This window comes from Odocoileus virginianus, chromosome 5 (genome assembly GCF_023699985.2).
Source record: "Odocoileus virginianus isolate 20LAN1187 ecotype Illinois chromosome 5, Ovbor_1.2, whole genome shotgun sequence".
NCBI classification, from domain to species: domain Eukaryota; kingdom Metazoa; phylum Chordata; class Mammalia; order Artiodactyla; family Cervidae; genus Odocoileus; species Odocoileus virginianus.
The window spans coordinates 9,254,388-9,279,837 of record NC_069678.1 but is presented as its reverse complement, the minus strand read 5'-3'; the positions used below and the strand labels follow the sequence as shown (position 1 = coordinate 9,279,837).

Sequence of the window (25,450 nt, the reverse complement as noted above, 5' to 3'; positions counted from 1 at the left end):
TCCATTGAGTCGGTGATGCCATCCAACCATCTCATCCTCTGTCATCCCCTTCTCCTCCTGCCCTCAATCTTTCCCAGCATCAGGGTTTTTTCAAATGAGTCAGCTCTTCCCATCAGGTGGCCAAAGTATTGGAGTTTCAGGTTCAATATCAGTCCTTCCAATGAACACTCAGAACTGATCTCCTTTAGGATGGACAGGTTGCCTCTCCTTGAAGTCCAAGGGACTCTCAAGAGTCTTCTCCAACACCACAGTTCAAAAGCATCAATTCTTCTGCACTCAGCTTTCTTTATAGTCCAACTCTCACACCTATACATGACTACTGGAAAAACCATAGCCTTGACTAGAAGGACCTTTGTTGGCAAAGTAGTGTCTCTGCTTTTTAATATCCTTTCAAGGTTGGTAACTTTCCTTCCAAGGAGTAAGCGTCTTTTAATTTCATGGCTGCAATCACCATCTGCAGTGATTTTGGAGCCCCCCAAAACAAAGTCTGACACTGTTTCCCCATCTATTTGCCATGAATTGATGGAACCAGATGCCATGATCTTAGTTTTCTGACTGTTGAGCTTTAAGCCAACTTTTTCACTTTCCTCTTTCACTTTCATCAAGAGGCTTTTTAGTTCTTCTTCACTTTGTTCCATAAGGGTGGTGTCATCTGCTTATCTGAGGTTATTGATATATCTCCTGGAAATCTTGATTCCAGCTTGTACTTCCTCCAGCTCAGTGTTTCTCATGATGTACTCTGCATATAAGTTAAATAAGCAGGGTGACAATATACAGCCTTGATGTACTCCTTTCCCAATTTCGAACCAGTCTGTTGTTCCATGTCCAGTTAGAACTTTTGCTTCCTGACCTGCATCAGTTCAGTTCAGTTCAGTCGCTCAGTCATGTCCAACTCTGCGACCCCATGAATCGCAGCACACCAGGCCTCCCTGTCCATCACCAACTCCGGAGTTTACTCAAACTCATGCCCATCGAGTTGGTGATGCCATCCACCCATCTCATCCTCTGTCATCCCCTTCTCCTCCTGCCCTCAATCCCTCCCAGTATCAGGGTCTTTTCCAATGTGTCAGCTGTTCACATGAGATGGCCAAAGTACTGGAGTTTCAGCTTCAACATCAGTCCTTCCAATAAACACCCAGGACTGATCTCCTTTAGTATGGACTGGTTGGATCTCCTTGCAGTCCAAGGGACTCTCAAGAGTCTTCTCCAACACCACAGTTCAAAAGCATCAATTTTTCAGCACTCAGCTTTCTTCACAGTCCAAATCTCACATCCACACATGACCACTGGAAAAACCATAGCCTTGACCAGATGGACCTTTGTTGGCAAAGTAATGTCTCTGCTTTTTAATATGCTATCTAGGTTGGTCATAACTTTCCTTCCAAGGAGTAAGCATCTTTTAATTTCATGGCTGCAGTCACCATCTGCAGTGATTTTGGAACCCAGAAAAATAAAGTCTGACACTGCATAGATGGGCACAATAAAGGATAAAAATGGTATGGACAGAACAAAAGCAGAAGATATTAAGAAAAGGTGGCAAGAATACACAGAAAAACTATACAAAAAATATCTTAAGGACCAAGATAACCACGATGGTGTGATCACTCACCTAGAGCCAGACATCCCAGAGTCCAAAGTCAAGTGGGCCTTCGAAAGCATCACTACAAACAAAGCTAGTAGAGGTGACAGAATTCCAGTTGAGATATTTCAAATCCTAAAAGATGATGCTGTGAAAGTGCTGCATCAATATGCCAACAAATTTGGAAGACTCAACAATGGCCACAGGACTGGAGAAGGTCAGTTTTCATCCCAATCCCAAAGAAAGACAATGCCAAAGAATATTCAAACTACCACACGATTGCACTCATCTAACACACTAGCAAAGTAATGCTCAAAATTCTCCAAGCGAGGCTTCAACAGTACGTGAACCCAGAGCTTCCAGATGTTCAAGCTGGATTTAGAAAAGGCAGAGGAACCAGAGAACAAATTGCCAACATCCATTGGATCATAGAAAAAGCAAGAGAGTTCCAGAAAAAACATCTACTTCTGCTTTATTGACTATGCCAAAGCCTTTGACTGTGTGGATCACAATAAACTGTGGAAAATTCTTCAAGAGATGGGAATACCAGACCACCTTACCTGCCTCCTGAGAAATCTGTATGCAGGTCAAGAAGCAACAGTTTGCACTGGACATGGAATGACGGACTGTTTCCAAATCAGGAAAGGAGTGCATCAAGGCTGTATATTGTCACCTTGCTTATTTGACTTATATGCAGAGTACATCATGAGAAATGCTGTGCTTGATGAAGCCCAAGCTGAATCAAGATTCCTAGAAGAAATATCAATAACCTCAGATATGCAGATGACACCACCCTTATGGAAGAAAGTGAAGAACTGAAGAGCCTCTTGATGAAAGTGAAAGAGGAGAGTGAAAAAGTTGGCTTAAAACTCAACATTCAAAAAACTAAGATCATGGCATCTGGTCCCATCACTTCATGGCAAATAGATGGGGAAACAGTGACAGATTTTATTTTCTTGAGCTCCAAAGTCATTGCATATGGGGACTGCAGCCATGAAATTAAAAGACGCTTACTCCTTGGAAGGAAAGTTATGACCAACCTAGACAGAATATTAAAAGGCAGGGACATTACTTTGCCAACAAATGTCCATCAAGTCAAGGCTTTGGTTTTTCCAGTAGTCATATATGGATGTGAGAGTTGGACGATAAAGAAAGCTGAGTGCCAAAGAATTGATGCTTTTGAACTGTGGTGTTGGAGAAGACTCTTGAGAGTCCCTTGGACTGCAAGGAGATCCAACCGGTCCATCCTAAAGGAAATCAGTCCTAAATATTCATTGGAAGGACTGATGTTGAAGCTGAAACTCGAATACTTTGGCCACCAGATGCAAAGAACTGACTCATTTGAAAAGACTGTGATGCTGGGAAAGATTGAAGGCAGGAGGAGAAGGGGACAACAGAGAATGAGATGGTTGGATGGCATTACCAACTCAATGAACAGGAGTTTGAGCAAGCTCCAGGAGTTGGTGATGGACAGGGAAGCCTGGCATGCTGCTATCCATGGAGTCAAAAAGAGTTGGACATGACTGAGCAACTGAACTGAACTGAAGAATTAACTTAATAAATACTAGTGTATTCAATTTAGTCATTTATCTTTGAGTAAGCTTTAACAGTCAATGTCTTTTGAGGAATTCATCCATTTAAGTTGTTTAAATAATTAGCATAATGTTGTTCATAATATTCCCTTATTAAACTTTTAAGGTCTGTTTACTGGTTGTGACATCCCATCTGTCATTGAGGTAGTAAAAATTTGTGTCACCTTTCTTTCTTTTTTTTCCTAATTAGTCTGGGTAAAGGTTTTTCAATCTGTTGATCTTTTCCAAGAACTAGATTCTATTTTCACTGACTTTTATGTATTATGTTTGTGTTTTCTATTTCATTGACATATTCACTTATCTTTAGTATCTCTTTTCTTCTTACTTTAGGTATAATTTGCTTTTCCTTTTTTCTGGTTTCTTAAAGGGGAAGTTTATGTCATTGATTTGACACTTTTTGTCTTTTCTAATATAGATATTTTTGTCTACAAATTTTCCTCTAAACACTGCTTAGATTCAACTCACAAATTTTGACATATATTTTTTCATTTCTATTCAATTAAATACATTCTAATCTCTCCTTTGATTTGTTCTTCAATCCCAGATTATCCTGAAGTGTGTTTTAGTTTCTGAATATTTGAATTTCCAGATAACTTTCTGTTAGTTTCTAATTTAATTCCATTGTTATCAGAGAACATACTCTGTAGAAGTTGAATTGTTTTAATTTACTGAGACTTGTTTTATGGCCCAGAATACAGTCTATCTTGATAAATGTTCCATATGCACTTAAAAAGAATGTGTATTCTGGTGTTGGGTGTTCTGCAACTGTCATTTAGGGCAAGTTGATTAATAGTATTCTTCAAGACTTCCATAACGTGAAAGTAAAATGTTAGTCATTCAGTTGTGTCCGACTCTTTGTGACTCCATGAACTGTAGCCCGTTAGGCTCCTCTATCCATGGGATTCTCCAGGCAAGAATACTGGAGTGGGTTGCCATTTCCTTCTCCAGGGATCAAACTCGGGTCTCCCGCATTGCAGGCAGATTCTTTACCATCTGAGCCACCAGGGAAGCCCTTCCATATCCTATTGATTTTCTATCTACTGGTTTTATCAATAACTGGGAGGGGTTTTTGAAATCTCTGACTATAAATGACTAGTTCTTGTAGTTCTATTCAGTTTTGGTTCATAAAATCCTTAGAATTATGATGTTCTTTTGATGAATTGACCTTGCTTAGTTTTCCTTTCTTGTGCTGCAGCCTATAAATGTCCTCTCCCTGTAAAGTTCACAGAGCATCTCCAGGTTTTAAGCTGGCGATATTATTATTTGCTCACTTTATTTATTTTCCTTGTGTTGTTTGTTGTCCAATGGGTGAAAACATCAGTTTCCTTTTTGTTTACTAGATGTTAGTTGATGGAAGTGGGAGGATCCTGAAGGCAATAATCAAGCAGAAACTCAAAAGAGATGAGAGTGCACTCGCTGCAAAAGAGTACTCTAGAGACAGGAAACTCTGTGATGGGAGTGTGCCTGGCGAGTTCATGGAGCACCAGGGAGGCTAGCATGGCTGAGGAAGAGAGAGTGATGAGAACAGCAAGAGGTGAGGTCAGAGATCCTTTAGTCTTTCTCAGGCTTCCGCCTACTCTAAAGCAGGGGAGTGACATACTCAGCCTTCTGTGTTAAAACATCAAGTCAGTCTACAATCTTGACAATATACTTTAGAGGGTTGAGAGTGGAAGCAGGCACATCAGTCAGGCGGTAAGTGAGCCAGTGAGAAACAATGGCAGGTGGATTAGTATGGCAAAAGTGAAGATGGTGAGAATTGCATAGACTCTGGTTACCATCTGGAAGAAGAGTCAATAGGATTTGCTGACAGTTTGCCTTTGAGGTATGAGAGAAAGAAAGAAGTTAATAATGAACCAGTGTTCTCTGTATTATACTGTATCATATTTATCTTTTATATTCTCACAAAAGGTTTAGGGATTAGTTCTCCTGTGGTTGAGGTTGTGTCTAGAGAATGGGCACTGACTTTCTACATCACACTTTTTTTCCCATTTCTTTTCTAATGGCCCAGTACATGTCGGCTCCTGTGAATATTTCTTGGTTATAAGAATTAAGGCATATCGGACTCTCTTTTCAAACTGGCTAAGAGCTGAAGTACAGTCCTCTACTATAGGGTTGATGCAGAGGTGGATTAGAGCAGCCAGCCTCTGAGTTTCTTAGGGTGGGGGCCACAGAATCTATATTTAAATTAATATAAAGGTCCCTCCCTTCACAATCATTCTCAAAATAGAGATCCAGCCTGTCTTATCACTCATGTTGCTGCTTGACAAATAGCTTAGCCTAGGCCCCAGATTGCTGGGTTGTGGAACCAACAGGTGAGGGAACCAGTCCTACAGCTGGCAGAATCTGAACTTGGCTAGTATGCACCTGACTCAACTTGCCTCTGGCTTTACATGAAGCCCTAAAGTGGGTTGAGTTTTACTATTTTGGCCACTAACAGCCTTGAGCACCTTGCAGGAGAAAGAAGCAGCTGAACTTGATAGCTTAGCTTTACATATAGGTAGAAGAAGGCAAAACTGCAAAATATACCTCAGTCAGCTAATGTCTCCTTGACATTTAGGCCAATTTGAACCACTTAGAACTATCTGTTCAACAGAATTCTATGTGGTAGGAGAGTAAGAGGCAGTAGAGAAGCCCATAAATCCATAAGCCATTAAAGACTGCTAGGACTCTGGCTTCTTTATGAAAGAAAAGGGACAGAAGGATTTTTCTATCTATAAAACTCTGAAAGAATCCATGGTTTCAAAGTTTGAAAAGAGTAAGTGTTCCTACTGAGGATGAGGTAGCTAGGAAGTATATACAACCAGGAAGGGGCTTCCAGAGGCTAAAATGTAACTAGAGGAAGAAAGGGTTCAGACTGTAAAAGCAAGATAAATATGCCATAGACCCCCTTCCTGGCAGTGGATCAATCATAGAATGAATGGAAAAGAAAGAAGGAAACAATTGATGTGCCCTTGAGAGCAAATCTAGGGCCTATGTTTTGAATTGCTGATGTAAAAGTAAATGATTCTCATCTGAAGATTCTATATCCATCATGAATGGAGTTTGTGTCATCATCATCACTATAAACAGCATCAAGATTACTGGCTTCATAATTACCTTTAATCAATGTGATCCACCAGCCAACTGAGTCAGAACCAAGATCCTCTCCCAAGCTGACCAATCATAGGCCACTTTGTACAGTATTTGATGCCCAGAGATGCTAATTAATCCTGAGCACCTCTGACTTATGATTTTAGCTCTCAAAACAAAACTATTAAGAGGAACATACAGAACAGGCATAAAAATACAGTATTTTAATCAGATGCAGAGAAAAGATAGCCTTTTTTGAGCCAAAACCCAGCAATTTCTACCTCTTATTGAATGAGTGTTTTGTTTCAGGCACTTGACTTAATTCTTTGAGGCTTTATAACAACACCTATGAAGAAAATGTCTCACATTTAAAGAGATATTAAATCACATAACTAGTGAGTGGCAGAGACAGGATTCCAACCTAAATCTGTCAAATTCCAAGTGTTATGCTCTTAATTACTGGACTCAACAACTTGGCTGTAGATTTTATGTTCGTTTTTAGGAAGAAGTCAAAAAACACATTTCTTTAAGAGTCCTACTCTGACTTTGCCCTGAATTCTTCTGTGTGGATCAGACTTAGGGAATGAATATGAGAAGCAAGTCTGGGCTAATAACTGCTCCTCTTGTAGCAAAGGTCTCAAGCCCCATTCTGCATGAGTATATCTGCCTCTCTATCCATATTCATCTCAGAAATGAGTGGGGTGTCATCTTTGAACATCTCAAAAAGCTAAATATTGGTCTCCCTATGCCAGGGGTCCTGGACCCTCAGGGAATAGATTATGCTCCAAGTGTCTTTGACCTGAACAATACTAGGAGCAGGAGGTGGGGTAATTGGGTTAGAGAACATCAGGTCAATCCTGAGACTTTAGTCTACCCATAATAATTACATGAAATACTTTATCTGCATTTTACAATTATCTTGCTGTTATCTTGCTATTAATACAGTATCCATAAATCAAGTTACCAGTCCCCAAGAAGAAAACCTCCCACTGAAGAAAAAGTAAGACATTGCAGACGTGCTTTTCCACAGATCCCACTTTATTATCCTTCCTCTAAGAGTCCAAATGCTCAGAAGTGATTTAAACTAGATAATTCCAGAAGACTAAAACTCTGATGCATCATTAGTGCCTAGAGGCAAGAAATTAGCACACAAATGGAGTGACTAACGCACAAAATAAACATAATTAATTTTAAAGGGAAAACAAACAAACTTACCAGAGATAATGGAAACAATCAATAAAACTAATAATCCAAAATTAATAAAACCTAAGCCTGATAGCTGTAACTCATAAAGGTGCTATATTTATTTTTCCATAGTCTGATTCAAAGATGTCACCCATTAGTAGATGCAAACTACTATATATAGGATGGATAAAGAATAAGGTCATACTATATAGCACAGGAAACTATATTCCATATCCTGTGATAAATCATAATGGAAAAGAATATGAAAAAGAATACAAATATGTATAACTGAATCATTTTGCTGTACAGAAGAAATTAACACTACACTGAAAATCAACTACACTTCCATAAAAATTTTTTAAAGTATACAAAGATGTCATCCTAGGCAGTCCAAGATATTTTTTGTCAATTTTCTCCTCATCCATAAGGCATGCAAAATCAGCCTTATTTTGGTACTGTATAGCAAGTCTGCCCCTTGTTAAAATTCAATGGTTTGGGGATGAATAAATGTATATACATATCTATATATTTGTGTAATTGTGTGCACATAGTGTATCCTGGGCAATCCAAAAGTGCACATCCTCAGTACGCTTTCAAACAGAAGAGTGCCAAGATTGTTGAAAGGACATGATGGAAAACCTCAGGCTCATAAATAATCCCAAACTAATATACCTTCATAGAAGAGACCATGCTTAGCACTGGCCTTTGCATATTATAACACTTCAATAATGTATATGAAATGTGTATGGGAATATGTGTAAAGAGGAGTGAATGTGTATGAGTGTGTGTACCATGATATATAAATCTTTAAATAATGCCAATTTTTTTCTGATTTAAAGATTCTTGCTCCTCAGAAGAAAAGCTATGGCAAACCTAGACAGCATGTTAAAAAGCAAAGACATCACTTTGCCAACAAAGGTCCATATAGTCGAAGCTATGGTTTTTTCAGTAGTCATGTATGGATTGTGAGAGCTGGACCATAAAGAAGGCTCAATGCTGAAGAATTATTTTTATTTTTTTAATTGAAGGATAATTTATTTACATAATTCTGTGGTTTTCTGTCATACATTAATAAGAATCAGCCATAGGTACAACCATGTCCCACTCCTCCCTCCCAAACCTCCCGCCCATCTCCCTCCCCATCCAACCCTTCTAATTGTCACAGAGCCCCTGTTTGAGTCTTCTGAGTTACACAGCAAATTCCCACTGGCTATATATTTTACATACGGTATTGTAAATTTCCATGTTATTCTCTGCTTGTATATCAAGGAACTGATGCTTTCAAGCTGTGGTGCTGGAGAAGACTCTTGAGAGTCCCTTGGATAGCAAGAAGATCAAACCAATCCTAGAGGAAATCAACCCTGAACACTCATTGGAAGGACTGAGGCTGAAGCTCCAATACTTTGGCAACCTGATGTAAAGAGTCAACTCATTGGAAAAGACCCTGATGCTGGGAAAGATTGAAGGCAGGAGAAGGGGAGACAGAGGATGAGATGGTTGGATGGTATCATTGACTCAATGGACATGAGTTTGAGCAAACTCTGGGAGATGGTGAAAGACAGGGAAGCCTGGCGTGCTACAGTCCGTGGGGTCACATAGAGTCAGACACAACTGAGCAAATGAATAACAACAGTCTTTTCTGATGCCAAGTTCCAGGCCAGTATTCAGTCCTAACCTAGCTTCATTATACTATTTCATACAATCTTGGACTGCTTCACCACTGGAAGCACATTCACACAAAGAAAATGGTCATAGGAGCACAACAGGTCCTCAAAAATATGCTTGCTGAAGTAACAGGAATTGCTGAGAACCACTGTACTGAAGAAATTAGTTTGGTTACTTTAAATTCATACTTAAAAATGGACTCTTCCTCCTTTTAAAAAATCTTATGATTTATTCTCTTTGTAATGAAATTTGGTTCCAAATGCTTATAAATGATTCAAAAAATCAAATTCATGCTTAAACAGCCAATATTTTCACCTACCAAGTGATATTTAAAAGGATGTGATGCTCTGACTGCTTTGAAGGAAGAGCTCTTGTTAAAATTTTGAGCATATATGTGTATATATGAGCATATATGTATATGTGTATATATATATACACATATACAGCCTTTCAGGGAAATTTTATTGTAGAGATTATATGTGTTTTAAGGGAAAAAATCCCCTGCCTTACTTAATAATCATATGTTGCAAATTGTCAAAATACAAATTCTAGATGATCTAGAGAATCCTAAACTCCAGTGCTAATCCAAGTCCCTTCTTCTTTAGTCTATCTAGTCAGTAAGTTTCCATATCCATTGGGCAGAAGCCTCAGCTTCATATTGTTATCACAGGTGATGGATATTGTGACTGCAAAAACCACTTGAGTTTCTGAGACTCAGCCTTCAGAAATGGCCCTGAGTAGATTTCAGCAAGCATCTGGAGGCCCCAGCTGGCACATCTCATGTCCATCTGCACAGAATGAGTCACTGAAGCCTCCCCTTATAGACTAAAAGCCTGGATGTGTCAGTAGGCATCTCTTTGTGAAACTCTGTTGCTCCAGTACATGAATCTTGAGATATCAACAGTGATGTAAGAAAACAAGAAATGGATCTAGGTGTGGGGACATTCTTATCTGGTGTGACTAATGTTTCCATCTTCACCACAGACTTCTCATAACAGAAAATATAAGCTCCTTTGAAGGCTAGATTCCAACAGTTCAACCCAATTGGCCTCTCATTTCACCTAGGGAGAGATTACCAGGAGGAAACAGAGTTAAGAACCATCTCCAAGAAACATCACCCCAAAAAAATCTACTGATAACCCCCTACCACTCAGATTAAACCTGAACGTAAGAAGGAAAGAAAAGAAAAGAAATTAAATTCTTTTTTAAAAATTTATTTATGTGGTCAATATTACCCTAATATTATCTTGTCTCACATGTCTGACATTATTCTCATTTCACAGAAATGGAAAGAGACTCGGATTTAGAAATTTGCCCAAGGTATTACAGGTAGTAAATGTTGGAGCTGTAATATAAAAACAATCTGTCTTACTGCAAAGTCAGTATTCTTTCCTACTACATCATATTATGAGCCAAGAACAGTTCCCTAAATTGCTTTTATAGAAGAGAGACATATAATAGCTATCAGCATTGGATCAACTCTGAGGTTATCAGTTCTAAGTCGAGTTTGTTCAGAAACCCCAAACTCCTAAGAGTCCCAGCACAGAGGAAATGTTTGGCTCTTAATGATAGGGACAGGATCATTTAAGCTCTAAGGCAAGTCCTTTACGGAATTCCCTTTGAACTGAACAGGACGCTAAAAGAGACTAATTTAACTTGGAGAAGGCCCCCCTTGAATACAGTGAGATAGGAAACAAAATTCAGCTGATATTCAGTGGAAAAACCCAAAGCTAGGACTTTTACAGGTATAATGAAAGTTGTTTTTAATATTCTAAGGTGTTGCTTCCCTCTCAAGATAATCCTTTTGCCAACAGTGCACAACTTCACTAAATGGGCCTAAAATCAAAGAATCTGATGAGATGAGTGAATAGTGCAAGAAGAAGATCCAGACATGGAGAAATGGTAAGCTGGGTTGTGCCCTAACCCCTGACTCCAGGCCTCGGCTTCACCGGGCTAAACAATCTTTCAGAAGCCAGGCAGGAAATTTCTCTGCAGGTGTCATCAAATTGATCCCTACATCACCTTGTTTTCTTTCCAAATAGTGCTTAGGCCTCTGGTAGGATCATAACTATTCTCCAAAATTGCAGCTGAAATGATCTGACAGGTGTCCACTTATTCCCCTGACACTAAGAACACGTTGCAGTTATTACAGAGAGAAAAGTGAAGCATTGAGACGTGAAGAAACTTAAGAACACTAACTAAAACCCAGCTGCACAATCCTGTGAATATGCTAAAAGCCACTGAATTATATACTTTAAAAGGTTGAATTTTAATATGTTCATTACATCTCAATAAAATTGTTTTTAAAAAAGTCATGACATCTTCTGGAGCAATGCTTTTGACAAATAAGGAGTATTTCTGCCCTTAAAGGAGCTACCATTAGCTCCTGATTTATTTTTATCATACATTATTGAGTGCCTCCTATGTATAAAAAACTGTGATAGTTGCTATAAAATATTTTAAAGCATCTTGCAATAATTTCACAGTTTACTAAGCATTTATTATATGCCAGGTAAGTACTAAACAATTTCACATGTTATCCTAAGTTATCTCCACAGTGAGGTACGTATTATTGAAATTGGAAAACTGAGGCTCAGAGGATCAGATAATTGCCCAAGAAACACTACCTATAAGAGACAGAGCTGAAATTTAAACTCAAATATTTCTGATTCCTAAGTCAATATTTTTACCTAGTGTGATCTGCAAGTCAGAAGAGGAAAAGAGGCCTGAACACAAAAAATACAAGCAAGAGTGGCAGAGTTCTGAGAGCGGGCAAACAATGGAACTAGAATCCTAAAGTTGCAGGGCAAGGATGACTTTAAAAATCTACTTCAGTGTGGAATCTGGGGGTCTGAAAGTCCTCCTGACACAACAGTCATCTCAATAAAAACAAGCACAATTCCAAAAGACACACACAATTGAAAATGACCATAATATCCATGGGACAACATCACTTTCCATGTGGTCATTTTGGTCAGGGAACCCCTGACTAGGAAAGCAATGGATATATATCAGCAGTATATCCCTTAACATTTTGTGAGCAGAGATTCTAACTGCTAACTAAGTGCTAGGCATTGTCTAAGATGGTGAGGTAAATAAAATAAATGGCCTCCCTGAAGAAACACCCAAATAGGAACTGACTGACCCCAAATATGTGGTATATGTGTGATTAAGAGGCAGGCTTTAGCATTGGACAGTATGGGTTTCTATGCTAGTGTTGCCACTTCCGAGATGTGATTTTGGACAAATTATTAAATTTCTCTATGCTTTCATTTCCTTATTTGTAAAATGAGAATGACAATAATACTGACCTCACAGGATTATTGCAAACAATAAATATGTAAGCATGTAAAACTGCCATGTCAGGCAGTTCCCTCAGGTATTATATTTTATATACTTTATGTACAAAAATGACATTTTCCCAAGGGTCTAGGCCCAAAACTGCCAGACTACCAATGAATAGCAGAATGCTAGAAGAAAGCCCCCTCTAAATTCACCTTGAACACTTCTGAAAGAAACAACTTTTATGTATAGCCCACTAACATAATTTTATAACCTAGAAAAAAGCCTTCCAGAGAGTATGTTTCTTCTCTTTCTGGCTGATAATACTCCTTTTATGTACTTCCATATATTTCCTAAAACTGCATGCTTTTTTGTGTAATAGGTGTGTATAGTAGAGGTAAGCTAGTATAACAGTTAAAAGAAAGGGCATTATGATAAGATAGATACAGTTCAAACCCTAGTTCCTCCATTCATAAGCTGTTACCTTAGAGAGGGCTCTTATGACCTCTGAACCTGTTTCTTCATCTGTAAAATGGAATACAGTGCAAACTTTATAGAAATGCTGTAGAGATTCAATGAGATGATATGTGAAAAGAATTGAGCATAGTATCTAGTACATACTAAATTCTCAATAAATAGTAGCTATTATTATTGCAAAAAAGACATTAATTATGTCAGCCTGGTGGCCCAGGTTCATTTTCAATTAAATAAGCATCTATTACACACTGCCAAGTAACTTACATTTTGCCACTTTTGGTGGATAGTAAAGGGATTGAACGACATTTGTCCTCTAAAACATTATCTCTGCTTTTCACAAGTGTATGACCCTGAGAAAAGTGTTGTGCGACATGTTCTCATATTGGAGGGTGGGCCAGTACCGGCCTTTCTGCAATCATCACAGAGATGAGAATGCGAAGTAGGAAGATAAACACAGACAGAGGAGGAGATAGGATTGTTGAAAATGAATCAGTCCAACCCACAGAGGACAGCACCCACTTGCTAGCTATATAAGGGCCACTAGCTCAATCCTTTGTCACCCTGAAAGCTGCATCAGGCTTTATCCTACTTTCTCCTTTGGTGAACCAGGTGAGAGAAAACTCATCCAGCTACATCAGTGGATATTTGGTTGGCTATTGTTCGTGGTATAAATCCAGGGGTATGAGCTAAGACAGAGTTAATATATATTTGGTTTTCCTGCTTTCCCTCCTTTTCGTTTCTTTCCTTTTTCTTCTTTTTGTTTGCTTATTTGTTTGGTCAGTTTCATTTATTCCAGGGTCTTTTTAGAATAAATTTTTCTTTGTTATGGAAAATAATGCAAGTAGAAATTTGTTTCTTCTAGGCTGTTCCACATTCTCTTCCTAGTCATTTTTTGTGCCATATTTTCTGGGTTGTCCAGCTGAAATAGGGAAAAGACCAGCACTGTTACAGAAATCCATCCTTGTTCAGTGGCAAGATCTAATCATCCTCTAGTCAAACTGCAGTCTGCATTGCTCAATCTTTTCCCCTGATTACTAAAAGAAAACAGAGTTTGGTTAAGGCAGAGATTAGGATATCTCGTGAGCTTTGATGAGGGCTATCTCATGCTTCTGAAGCACCAGGATAGAGTTAGCCCACTTTGTCCATTCTTAATTTGCTAAATGCCTTAACAATCCAATTAGCTTCTGGTACCCAGAGGGGAGGCAGGTATGCATGTTAGATGGTCTGGTACGTTTGATTTAAAAGACAAACAAACAAAAACAGTGAAACTAGCCAGAGAGACTGGAGCAATATATCTTGGTGGTTCTAGAAATTTTGGAAGCCCCAAGACAACACCCAGAACACCAAAGTACACAAAGTGTAGAGATGCTGTGTAGAGAATATATTCATCCAGGACATGGAGATCTGAAATCTAGTCCCAGATCAGTCAATAACATGCCATGTATGGCTCAATCTTAGCAAAGTAACTCAAAGTTAACAAGATTAGCTTTCACTGTGTTTATGTGTATTGTATCACCCCGACCTAGTCTTACTTGTTGAGGTATTTTGGTTTAAAGAGACAAGATATTTGAAAAACTGGGATGATTGCTATTAAAATCAGAACTGTTTATAACTTAAAATAAAATGAATGAGAGGATCTTTTTTTCTCCCTTCAGGTTCATTTAAACCTGCAAAAAGATGACCAATCTCTTGAGAAGCGTTGTCACCGTAATTGATACTTTCTACAAATACACCAAGCAGGATGGGGAGTGTGCCACACTGAGCAAGGATGAACTAAAGGAACTTCTGGAGAAAGAGTTTCGTCCGATTCTGAAGGTGAGGACCGTGTACCAGGACTGAAAACTACTAGCGTCCTGTACATTCTCTGTTTTATGACCAAGGAATAGCTAAAAAGTGCACAATCCCCATGGTCTTTGAGCTCACACTATGAATGGTACTTTTGGGGGACATCAGAAAGGCTGTTGAGGCAGCATTTATTTTTAAAGAGGTGATCATTTTCTTCCTCCCACCATACAGACTGTCAGACATTTTCATGTCCCCAGGTTTTTCCTTCTAAAAAAGCATACAATAAATTTGCCCTATCAATTTATAAATTACCCCAGCAAATGAGGAAGAAAAGATATAGAGAGGGAAAACATGTATTAGGGGTATTGATCAAGTAACCAAGGTGACTAAAAACTGAAAACAAAATACAAGAATTTTTTTCCTATTTACTTGGAAAGGACTCAGTTATTAACTTCAAAATTATAGATCATAACATAGAATATATTAGCAGGCAAGGCTTAAAATGTATGTGAAACACACCAGGTACTGAATTTGGTTTATTCGACTCCCCCTTATTTGCCACACCTGAGTATCTACTTCTCTAGCTTAGGTCCTTGAACTGTATGTGCTGAGGATACCAATGGCCTTTATTCTTTTTTATTACCTCTTCACACTTGCTAGGTGTTGTTAGGCTGTTTTAGCCTAAAGTATTTCTTGATTGGATTAAAATACCTAACATCAAACATTCCCTCAGTCATGCCTGACTCTTTGCAATCCCATGGATTATACAGCAGATGGAATTCTCCAGGCCAGAATCCTGGAGTGGGTAGCCTTTCCCTTCTCCAGGAGATCTTCCCACCCCAGGGATTGAACCCAGGTCTCCACATTGTGGGCAGATTCTTTACCAGCTGAGCCACAAGGGAAGCCTCCCACAATTCTACAGCTTTACCCAAATATTTTAGCTGAGTATATGGACTAGGCTGACCAGGTCTTCTTTGGTGTATTGCCTGTACACAGAACCCAGATGATCCAGACACAGTGGATGTCATCATGCATATGCTGGATCGAGATCATGACCGAAGACTGGACTTTACTGAGTTTCTTCTGATGATATTCAAACTGGCTATGGCCTGCAACAAGGTTCTCAGCAAAAAATACTGCAAAGCTTCAGGGTCAAAGAAGCACAGGCATAGTCGCCGACACCAAGAGGAAGAAAGTGAAACTGAAGGTGAAGAAGAGGATACATCAGGACAAAACTCAGGTTACAGATATTCAAGTTGGAGTGAGGGGGAGGAGCATGGTTATAGTTCTGAGGGCTCTCGGGGAACTCCAAAACACAGACATGGGTCTGGCTCCAGAAGGCTGAGAAGGCAAGGTGGTTTATCTAGCTCAGAGAACCAAAAGGGATTTGAAAAAAGGTGCCATGGGTCCAGCTCTGGTTACTCATGGAGTAATGACAAACAAAGACATGGTTCCAGCTCTGGAGAACTGGAGGGAAAAAGAAACAAATCACATGTTAGCCCCTCTAGGGCATCTGGGGATGAATACAAGTCTGGATCAAAGAGTGGTAGACGGAGAGGTCATGGTGGTCTGTCATATGAATATGAATCAAACTCTACTCAGTCAAGTTGTGCAGGACAAAAACATGGGTCTAGCACTAAATGTTCAGGAGATGGTGGGAGGGAAAGTCATGCATGTGGTTCCAGCAATTCAGGTGGACGTGGAAGACGAAAAAACACTTCTAGTTCCTGTCAGGCAGGTAGATTTGGAGAGCAAGGAAACCAACCTAGCTGTACCCAATCAGGTTATCAATCAGGAAGTAGTGGAGAAGGTCATAGATGTATCTCAGGAGGTTGGGCCTCTGGATATTGTCAACATGAGCCTAGCTCCTGTAGCCAGTCTACTAGGCAGAAAGGATATGGATATAGAACATGTGGTCAACCACAGAATTGTGGAGGACAACAGGGAACAGGTTCATGTCAGTCCTCTTCTTGTGGACAATATGGGTCAGGAGTAAGTCAGTCTTCTACTTATGGTCAACAGGGATCTGGTTCCTGTGGATACTCCTCAAACTCTCATCAAAAGAGGTGTGGTTCAAATGAAACTTCTAGATGTAGTCAACATAGATCCAGCTCAGGTCAATCTTCTGGCTTTGGTCAACATGGGTCAGGCTCAGGTCAGTATTCTGGCTTTGGACATGGTGGGTGTGGCTCAGGTCAGTCCTCTGGCTTTGGACACCATGAGTCTACATCAGGACAGTCTTGCTATGGCCAACATGGGTCAGGCTCATGTCAGCACTCTGGTGCTGGACAATATGGATCAGGCTCAGCTCAGTACTCTGGATTTGGAAGCCAGAAGTCTAAATCAGGACAGTCTACCTGTGGCCAACATGGATCTGGTTCAGGTCAATCCTCAGGCTTTGGCCAACATGGTTCAAGCACTGGTCAGTCCTCTGGCTTTGAACACCATGACTGTAGATCACAGCAGTCTGGTTATGGCCATCATGAGTTGGGCTCAGGTCAATCATCGGGCATAGACCAACAAGGGTCAAGTTCAAATCAGTCTTCTGGCTTTGGACATCATGAGTCTGGCTCAGATCAGTCCTCTAGCGACAGTGAAAGGCACTCAGAAGTCTCAGAGAGACACTCAGGATCCACTCATGGGCAGGCTGGATTTCAACATGGGGAGTCAGGAGCCACAGTGAGAGGGAGACACGGAACTGCTCATGGGCAGTCAGGAGACACCACCAGACATGGCCACTCCAGTCAGGGACAATCTACACGGTCAGGGTCCAGTCAGGCGGGAAGACAGGGATCCAGTCACAGTGAGGCTAGTGACAGTGAAAGGCATTCAGAAGTTTCAGAGAGACACTCCGGATCCACTCATGGGCAGGCTGGATCTCAACATGGAGAGTCAGGAGCCACAGTGAGAGGGAGACACGGAACTGCTCATGGGCAGTCACGAGACACCACCAGACATGGTCACTCCAGTCAGGGACAATCTACACAGTCAGGGTCCAGTCAGGCGGGAAGACAGGGATCCAGTCACAGTGAGGCTAGCGACAGTGAAAGGCATTCAGAAGTCTCAGAGAGACACTCCGGATCCACTCATGGGCAGGCTGGATCTCAACATGGAGAGTCAGGAGCCACAGTGAGAGGGAGACACGGAACTGCTCATGGGCAGTCACGAGACACCACCAGACATGGCCACTCCAGTCAGGGACAATCTACACGGTCAGGGTCCAGTCAGGCAGGAAGACAGGGATCCAGTCACAGTGAGGCTAGTGACAGTGAAAGGCATTCAGAAGTCTCAGAGAGACACTCCGGATCCACTCATGGGCAGGCTGGATCTCAACATGGAGAGTCAGGAGGCACAGTGAGAGGGAGACATGGAACTGCTCATGGGCAGTCAGGAGACACCACCAGACATGGCCACTCCAGCCAGGGACAATCTACATGGTCAGGTTCCAGTCAGGCAGGAAGACAGGGATCCGGTCACAGTGAGGCTAGCGACAGTGAAAGGCATTCAGAATTCTCAGAGAGACACTACGGATCCACTCATGGGCAGGCTGGATCTCAACATGGAGAGTCAGGAGGCACAGTGAGAGGGAGACATGGAAATGCTCATGGGCAGTCAGGAGACACCACCAGACGTGGCCACTCCAGTCAGGGACAATCTACACAGTCAGGGTCCAGTCAGGCGGGAAGACAGGGATCCAGTCACAGTGAGGCTAGTGACAGTGAAAGGCATTCAGAAGTCTCAGAGAGACACTCCGGATCCACTCATGGGCAGGCTGGATCTCAACATGGAGAGTCAGGAGCCACAGTGAGAGGGAGACACGGAACTGCTCATGGGCAGTCAGGAGACACCACCAGACATGGCCACTCCAGTCAGGGACAATCTACACGGTCAGGGTCCAGTCAGGCGGGAAGACAGGGATCCAGTCACAGTGAGGCTAGCGACAGTGAAAGGCATTCAGAAGTCTCAGAGAGACACTCCGGATCCACTCATGGGCAGGCTGGATCTCAACATGGAGAGTCAGGAGCCACAGTGAGAGGGAGACACGGAACTGCTCATGGGCAGTCAGGAGACACCACCAGACATGGTCACTCCAGTCAGGGACAATCTACACAGTCAGGGTCCAGTCAGGCGGGAAGACAGGGATCCAGTCACAGTGAGGCTAGCGACAGTGAAAGGCATTCAGAAGTCTCAGAGAGACACTCCGGATCCACTCATGGGCAGGCTGGATCTCAACATGGAGAGTCAGGAGCCACAGTGAGAGGGAGACACGGAACTGCTCATGGGCAGTCAGGAGACACCACCAGACATGGCCACTCCAGTCAGGGACAATCTACACGGTCAGGGTCCAGTCAGGCAGGAAGACAGGGATCCAGTCACAGTGAGGCTAGTGACAGTGAAAGGCATTCAGAAGTCTCAGAGAGACACTCCGGATCCACTCATGGGCAGGCTGGATCTCAACATGGAGAGTCAGGAGCCACAGTGAGAGGGAGACATGGAACTGCTCATGGGCAGTCAGGAGACACCACCAGACGTGGCCACTCCAGCCAGGGACAATCTACATGGTCAGGTTCCAGTCAGGCAGGAAGACAGGGATCCGGTCACAGTGAGGCTAGCGACAGTGAAAGGCATTCAGAATTCTCAGAGAGACACTCCGGATCCACTCATGGGCAGGCTGGATCTCAACATGGAGAGTCAGGAGCCACAGTGAGAGGGAGACATGGAACTGCTCATGGGCAGTCACGAGACACCACCAGACATGGCCACTCCAGTCAGGGACAATCTACACGGTCAGGGTCCAGTCAGGCAGGAAGACAGGGATCCAGTCACAGTGAGGCTAGTGACAGTGAAAGGCATTCAGAAGTCTCAGAGAGACACTCCGGATCCACTCATGGGCAGGCTGGATCTCAACATGGAGAGTCAGGAGGCACAGTGAGAGGGAGACATGGAAATGCTCATGGGCAGTCAGGAGACACCACCAGACGTGGCCACTCCAGCCAGGGACAATCTACATGGTCAGGTTCCAGTCAGGCAGGAAGACAGGGATCCAGTCACAGTGAGGCTAGCGACAGTGAAAGGCATTCAGAAGTCTCAGAGAGACACTCCGGATCCACTCATGGGCAGGCTGGATCTCAACATGGAGAGTCAGGAGCCACAGTGAGAGGGAGACACGGAACTGCTCATGGGCAGTCAGGAGACACCACCAGACATGGCCACTCCAGTCAGGGACAATCTACACGGTCAGGTGCCAGTCAGGCGGGAAGACAGGGATCCAGTCACAGTGAGGCTAGCGACAGTGAAAGGCATTCAGAATTCTCAGAGAGACACTCCGGATCCACTCATGGGCAGGCTGGATCTCAACATGGAGAGTCAGGAGCCACAGTGAGAGGGAGACACGGAACTGCTCATGGGCAGTCAGGAGACACCACCAGACATGGCCACTCCAGTCAGGGACAATCTACACGGTCAGATGCCAGTCAGGCGGGAAGACAGGGATCCAGTCACAGTGAGGCTAGCGACAGTGAAAGGCATTCAGAAGTCTCAGAGAGACACTCCGGATCCACTCATGGGCAGGCTGGATCTCAACATGGAGAGTCAGGAGCCACAGTGAGAGGGAGACATGGAACTGCTCATGGGCAGTCAGGAGACACCACCAGACATGGTCACTCTGATCTTGGGCAATCTACTTGGTCAAACAGACAGTCAAGTCATACTCATGCTCATTCTGGTAAAAGTCATTCTACATCACAGATTATTGGCAGACAAAGACACAGATCATATCAAGGCTGGAGACATGGCAGTTATGGGAGTGCCGAATATGACTATGGGCAGTCTGGTTATGGACCTTCTGGTGGTAGCAGGACAAGCAGTCGTAATTCTAGTCCTTTTAGGTCAACAGACAGAGCTGCAACCACGCGAGCATCTAGTCATTGACTATCAGTTTCTAGTTTTTACTACATGGGATCAAAAGCAACTGAAAAAATAGGAAGACAAGATTCAAGTCATGGACAATCAGAGATAAGTGATGGGCTATCAATTGATTCCCATAACCATTCTGGATTTGGTACAACTGGAGGTCAGGGATCTAGTCATAGACATTCAGTAGCAACTCAGGAACAGTCAAGAGATATCCTTGTTCAGTCTGCAAGATGGGGTCTACTCATAGCAGTCAGATTAGGAACCACTCTGCCTCTGACCATGGAAAACCCTTATCAGCCCACAGCCATTCAGATTCTAGTTCAACTAGAAGTCAAACCTCCCATAGTGATAGTAAGGGGTATTCAGAAGATTTGGGGGAAAAGAGTCATGAACAATCAGAATTGAGGCATAGACAATTGGAGTTCAATACAATAGATGTACCTGAATCCAGCCATCAGCACTTGGGAGATTCATCTTCTCATGATCTGGTAAGATCCAGCACAAATTTAGCAACACAGGGATCAAGTGATGGACAATCAGGACATATTCAGGGTCAGTCTGGATTCAGCACCAATGAAAGACAAGTATACAGCCATGGCCAGTCAAGGGACAGCTATGGGCAGTCAAGTGGCAGTCACTCACTTGATAGCCAAGTCCCTTTGGGAACTGAAGAAAATAGTTTTAGATATTTATCAAGCAGTGTAATTACATGGAGTGGGGAAAGGCAAAAGCAAGAGTCTGGATCAAGTCCATCAGGGACCATGAGAAAATACAATCAGGATGTTGATGATAAGCAGACAAGAGACTCTGAGGTCAGAGGTTACCATGGAAGAGAGAGAACAGATTCAGGTTCCTTTTACTTAGATAGCAACACCCCACTCTATGAATATATCAAAGAACAAAGGTGCTATTACTTTGAATAATAATTTTAAACCAAAGGAAGACAAACTAACTCAAGATAAGAATTAATCCAATCGAGAAATGAGACATACAACATGAAATTAAGATATTTTAAATGATCCTTTCTTTTGGTAGTGGGGGCTTACATCTGATTTCCTATTTAACTGTAGTACTGTTTTCTATTTCTTTTGTTTGGTACAAGGCTTTTTTGTAAGGATCCATAATCATTGAGCTCTTAGAAAATAGTGGATGGAAAAAGTAAATTGCATTTGGGACATATTTAGAACTACTTGGCAAAAATGATTGGATTCTCTGGAATAAAGTGAGCATTTAAAAATAATTTTATATATTCCAGGTTGATTTAATTTATTGTTGACAAACCTATCCAAGAAGCTAAGAGACATGGTTTAGGAGCCAAAATTTCTCTAAAAACATTGTAATATATTCTGTGTCCTAAACAACAAAAAAATGTAGTAGTTTAAGATTCAGAATATTTGCGTCTTTTGTACCACCACTGGAACACTGTACTGCTGTTTTTTAATTTATTGACATGACCACCTGGAATCAGGATCCAGAAAATTGTATTGCATAAAAATTGCCAATAAACTTTTCATCAAGTTACATTTTGTCTTCTCATTCATCCTCACAAAAACAAATACAGCCTTCTGCTATGGGGTCAGATGCATATTTCTCTTGTCTACCTTTGAACACCTAGATGACAGGAAAATACCTGGATACTATTCAAAGTCCAAAGAAGGCAAAACTCAATCACATTTATCTTTTCCTCAGTCTAATCACTATCCAAAGCGTTTATAAGAAATGTTTTATATTGAGGAGTTGATCTCAGATACTTTAGTCAACCGTGATTATCAGAACAATCATTATTAAACATAACCCCAAGTGGCTATTTCCTGAGACCAGACAACCTCTGAAAATAATATTGATGAGTCACAGACTTTCTCTGTCAGAGATATTAATTGAAATATCCCTTAGCAATGGAGGCTAGTGGGGTCCTATAGCTCCTAGTCAAATAAAAACAATTAAAAGTATACTCCCCCTTAGCAAGAAAAATATGTGAGTTTATTATAAACAGAAAGAGACATAACAAGGAGTAGAAAAATAGGTACAAAAAATAATAACTTCAGTAGAAAGTTTATTGCTATAATAAAATCAAAAGGCAAATTTCACAATGTGAAAACTAGTACAGACATTAAAGATCATCCCCCTAATTTACAGATTAAAAGGAAAAAAAAATCAAAGCAAAGCACATTTAATCTAACCAAAATAAGTTATAATTCATTAAATCAGAATTTGATGCTCCATCATCTTCTCCTCCCATCAGAAACTCAAGCTTCTTTTTTTCCACCTTCACCTTTGGATTTCAAACTGAAGTGCAATTCATCAATGGGTGTTCAAGATTGCAAGCCAATATTTGAGAAAGAAATTACATGAAAGACCAAAAGAATAGTCTCATTCCTCTGATTAGACTTAAAACATATTCTATCCAGCTTTTAACATTTTAAGAACTATCCAAATTTTAAGTCATGCTATGTGATAAATAAAACACTAGTCATGTTACTTTATTAGTGGAAGAAAATAAAATTATTGTTATACTAGTAGTGACACACATAAAAATAACTGAGTATATGTAAGAGTTGGACCATAAAGAAAGCTCAACACCAAAGAATTTGTGCTTTTGAACTGTGGTGTTGGATAAGACTCTTGAAAGTCCCTTGGACAGCAAGGAGATCAAACCAGTCCATCCTAAAGGAGCTGAGTCCTGGGTGTTCATTGGAAGGACTGATGCTGAAGCTGAAACTCCAATCCTTTGGCCACCTGATGTGAAGAACTGACTCATTGGAAAAGACCCTGATGCTGGGAGGGATTGAAAGCAGGAGGAGCGGACAACAGAGGATGAGATGGTTGGGTGGTATCACTGACTCAATGAACAGGAGTTTGAGCAAGCTCCAGAAGTTGATGATGGACAGGGAAGCCTGGTGTGCTGTGGTTCATGGGGTTGCAAAGGGTCAGACATGACTAAGATACTGAACTGAACTGAACTGATATGGTAGTTAACTCTAAATGGTAACCAATTTATACAAATCTATATATCCATCATTTATAAGCTTTATATGCATATGTATGAAAATTTATATCCATCATTATATATACTTTATATATAATTCCATTATATTTCATCATTGAATAAATGCTAATTATCAAAGAATCATTATAAATTTAAATATCATGTTTAATCTCATCCAAACAAAATCTATTGTAGGTTAAGTAAATGAGACTCAAAGAGATTAACTTGCCTCTATTGTGCAGATAATTAGAAGTGCTGCTATGATCAGGGTATAGGTTTCTGATTCTTAAACCAAAGTACTTTCCATTCTTCCAGGGGCTCTGCACTCCATTCATTCATTCATAAGTTGCCCACTGTTTAACCTCTAAATATGAAATTTAAGGGTGTCTAAAACTTGACCAGTTCCTTGAATCAATGTTAATTCGCCTTTACTCTGTGAGTGTATATTTATCAGTGATACTGATAATTCCTTGACCAAACTCATCTGAAGTACAAATATAATGAAAAAAAATTATATTCTAGACTGTTAAGACCATAAGTAATTTGCTTTAGTCAAATTGAAGGCAATTATCCCTTATAAATTATACCAAAAGTATTCTAAAATAATTCAAAAAAATTACACATTCCCCTTCTAAGATGAAAGGTAAAAGTGAGACAGCAGGTATGCTCTACAAGGTAAAAGGTTAGAAACTGGAGTGCATACATATGGAACCCTTGTGAAGAGTTGAATTAGATGCAATTCTGTTGAGAAATGAGTCATATGGTGTGTACAATTAGAGATTTTCCCTCTAGTACAACCTGTGTATCAGTATTCTATGGATAAAACATTTCTGTGCCAAAGGATACTAAGTGAAGTCAAAGCATTCTTCAAAGCATGTCTGTACTATCAGGGAGGAGCATGTGGCATTGAGGAGAAACTCTGAGTGGCTAAATTAGGAGGACCAGAGAAAAAAATTCTTCTTTCCTTAAATTTCTAGATAAAGATGACATTTAGACATGGGAAACTGAATATCAGTTTAAGCTGGACATACTGCATGCACTGGTTGTTTTGTTGGAGTGTAAGTCATAGTCTGGGGTTTCCCTGGTGGCTTAGATGGTAAAGAATCTGCCTGGAATGCAGGAGGCCTGGGTTCGATCCCCAGGTCAGGAAAATCCCCTGGAGAAGGGAATGGCAACCTAGTCCAGTATTCTTACCTGGAGAATTCCATGGACAGAGGAGCCTTGCAGGCTATAGTCCATGGGGTCGAAAAGAGTCAGACGTGACTGAGTGACTAACACTACTACTACTACTACTGCTGCTAAGTCATAGTCCTCTGTGTTATGAGAGACGTCTATGTTTTGAGTTATGAGATAACCAGAAAGGACCTTTTAAAATAATACTACATGTATCTTTTTTTTATACATGGTGTTAAAGAATGTTTTAATTTCATTCTTTTACACATAGCTGACCAGTTTGCCCAGCACCATTTATCTCCATTATATCGCCTTGCTGCCTTTGTCAAAATCCCCAGTGGCTCTGTGTGCAATGCAGGAGACTAGCAGGAGATGTGAGATTGATTCCTGGGCCAGGAAGATCCCTGGAGTAGGAAATGGTAACCCAGTCCAGTATTCTTGCCTGGGAAATACCATGGACAGAGGAGCCTAGTGGGCTGCAGTCCATGGGGTCACAAAGAGTCAGACACAACTGAGCGACTCAACAACAACCTTTGTCATAGATAAACCGATCATACATGTGTGGGTTTATTTCTGGGCTTTCTATCCTGCTCCATTAATCTATATTTGTTTTCTGTGCTAGTACCATACTCTTTTGATGATTATAATTTTGTAGTATAGTTTGAAGTCAGGGAGCCTGATTCCTCCAGCTTCCTTTCTCTTTCTCAAGATTGCTTTGGCCATTCAGGGTCTTTTGTGCCT

The 25,450-nt window shown here is 41.0% G+C and overlaps 1 protein-coding gene and 1 non-coding gene across 2 annotated transcripts; both read left to right on the top strand.

The window, feature by feature from the left end:
* Nucleotides 1-14,522: 14,522 nt before the first annotated feature.
* Nucleotides 14,523-22,007, top strand: LOC110140013 (filaggrin-2-like). The gene is made up of 2 exons (XM_070467123.1): nucleotides 14,523-14,664; nucleotides 15,631-22,007. The coding sequence occupies exons 1-2, from the start codon at nucleotides 14,527-14,529 to the stop codon at nucleotides 20,563-20,565; spliced, it is 5,073 nt and encodes a 1,690-aa protein (XP_070323224.1). The 5' UTR covers nucleotides 14,523-14,526; the 3' UTR covers nucleotides 20,566-22,007.
* A 2,607-nt stretch (nucleotides 22,008-24,614) lies between these two features.
* Nucleotides 24,615-24,687, top strand: TRNAS-GGA (transfer RNA serine (anticodon GGA)). The gene has a single exon. It is a non-coding gene; the product is annotated as a tRNA-Ser (tRNA).
* Nucleotides 24,688-25,450: the final 763 nt, after the last annotated feature.

Coding starts and splice junctions, on each gene's coding strand:
- LOC110140013 (XM_070467123.1), top strand. CDS start 14,527: ATGACCAATCTCTTGAGAAGCGTTGTCACCGTAATTGATACTTTCTAC. Junction 14,665..15,630: donor AGTTTCGTCCGATTCTGAAG/GTGAGGACCGTG, acceptor GCCTGTACACAG/AACCCAGATGATCCAGACAC.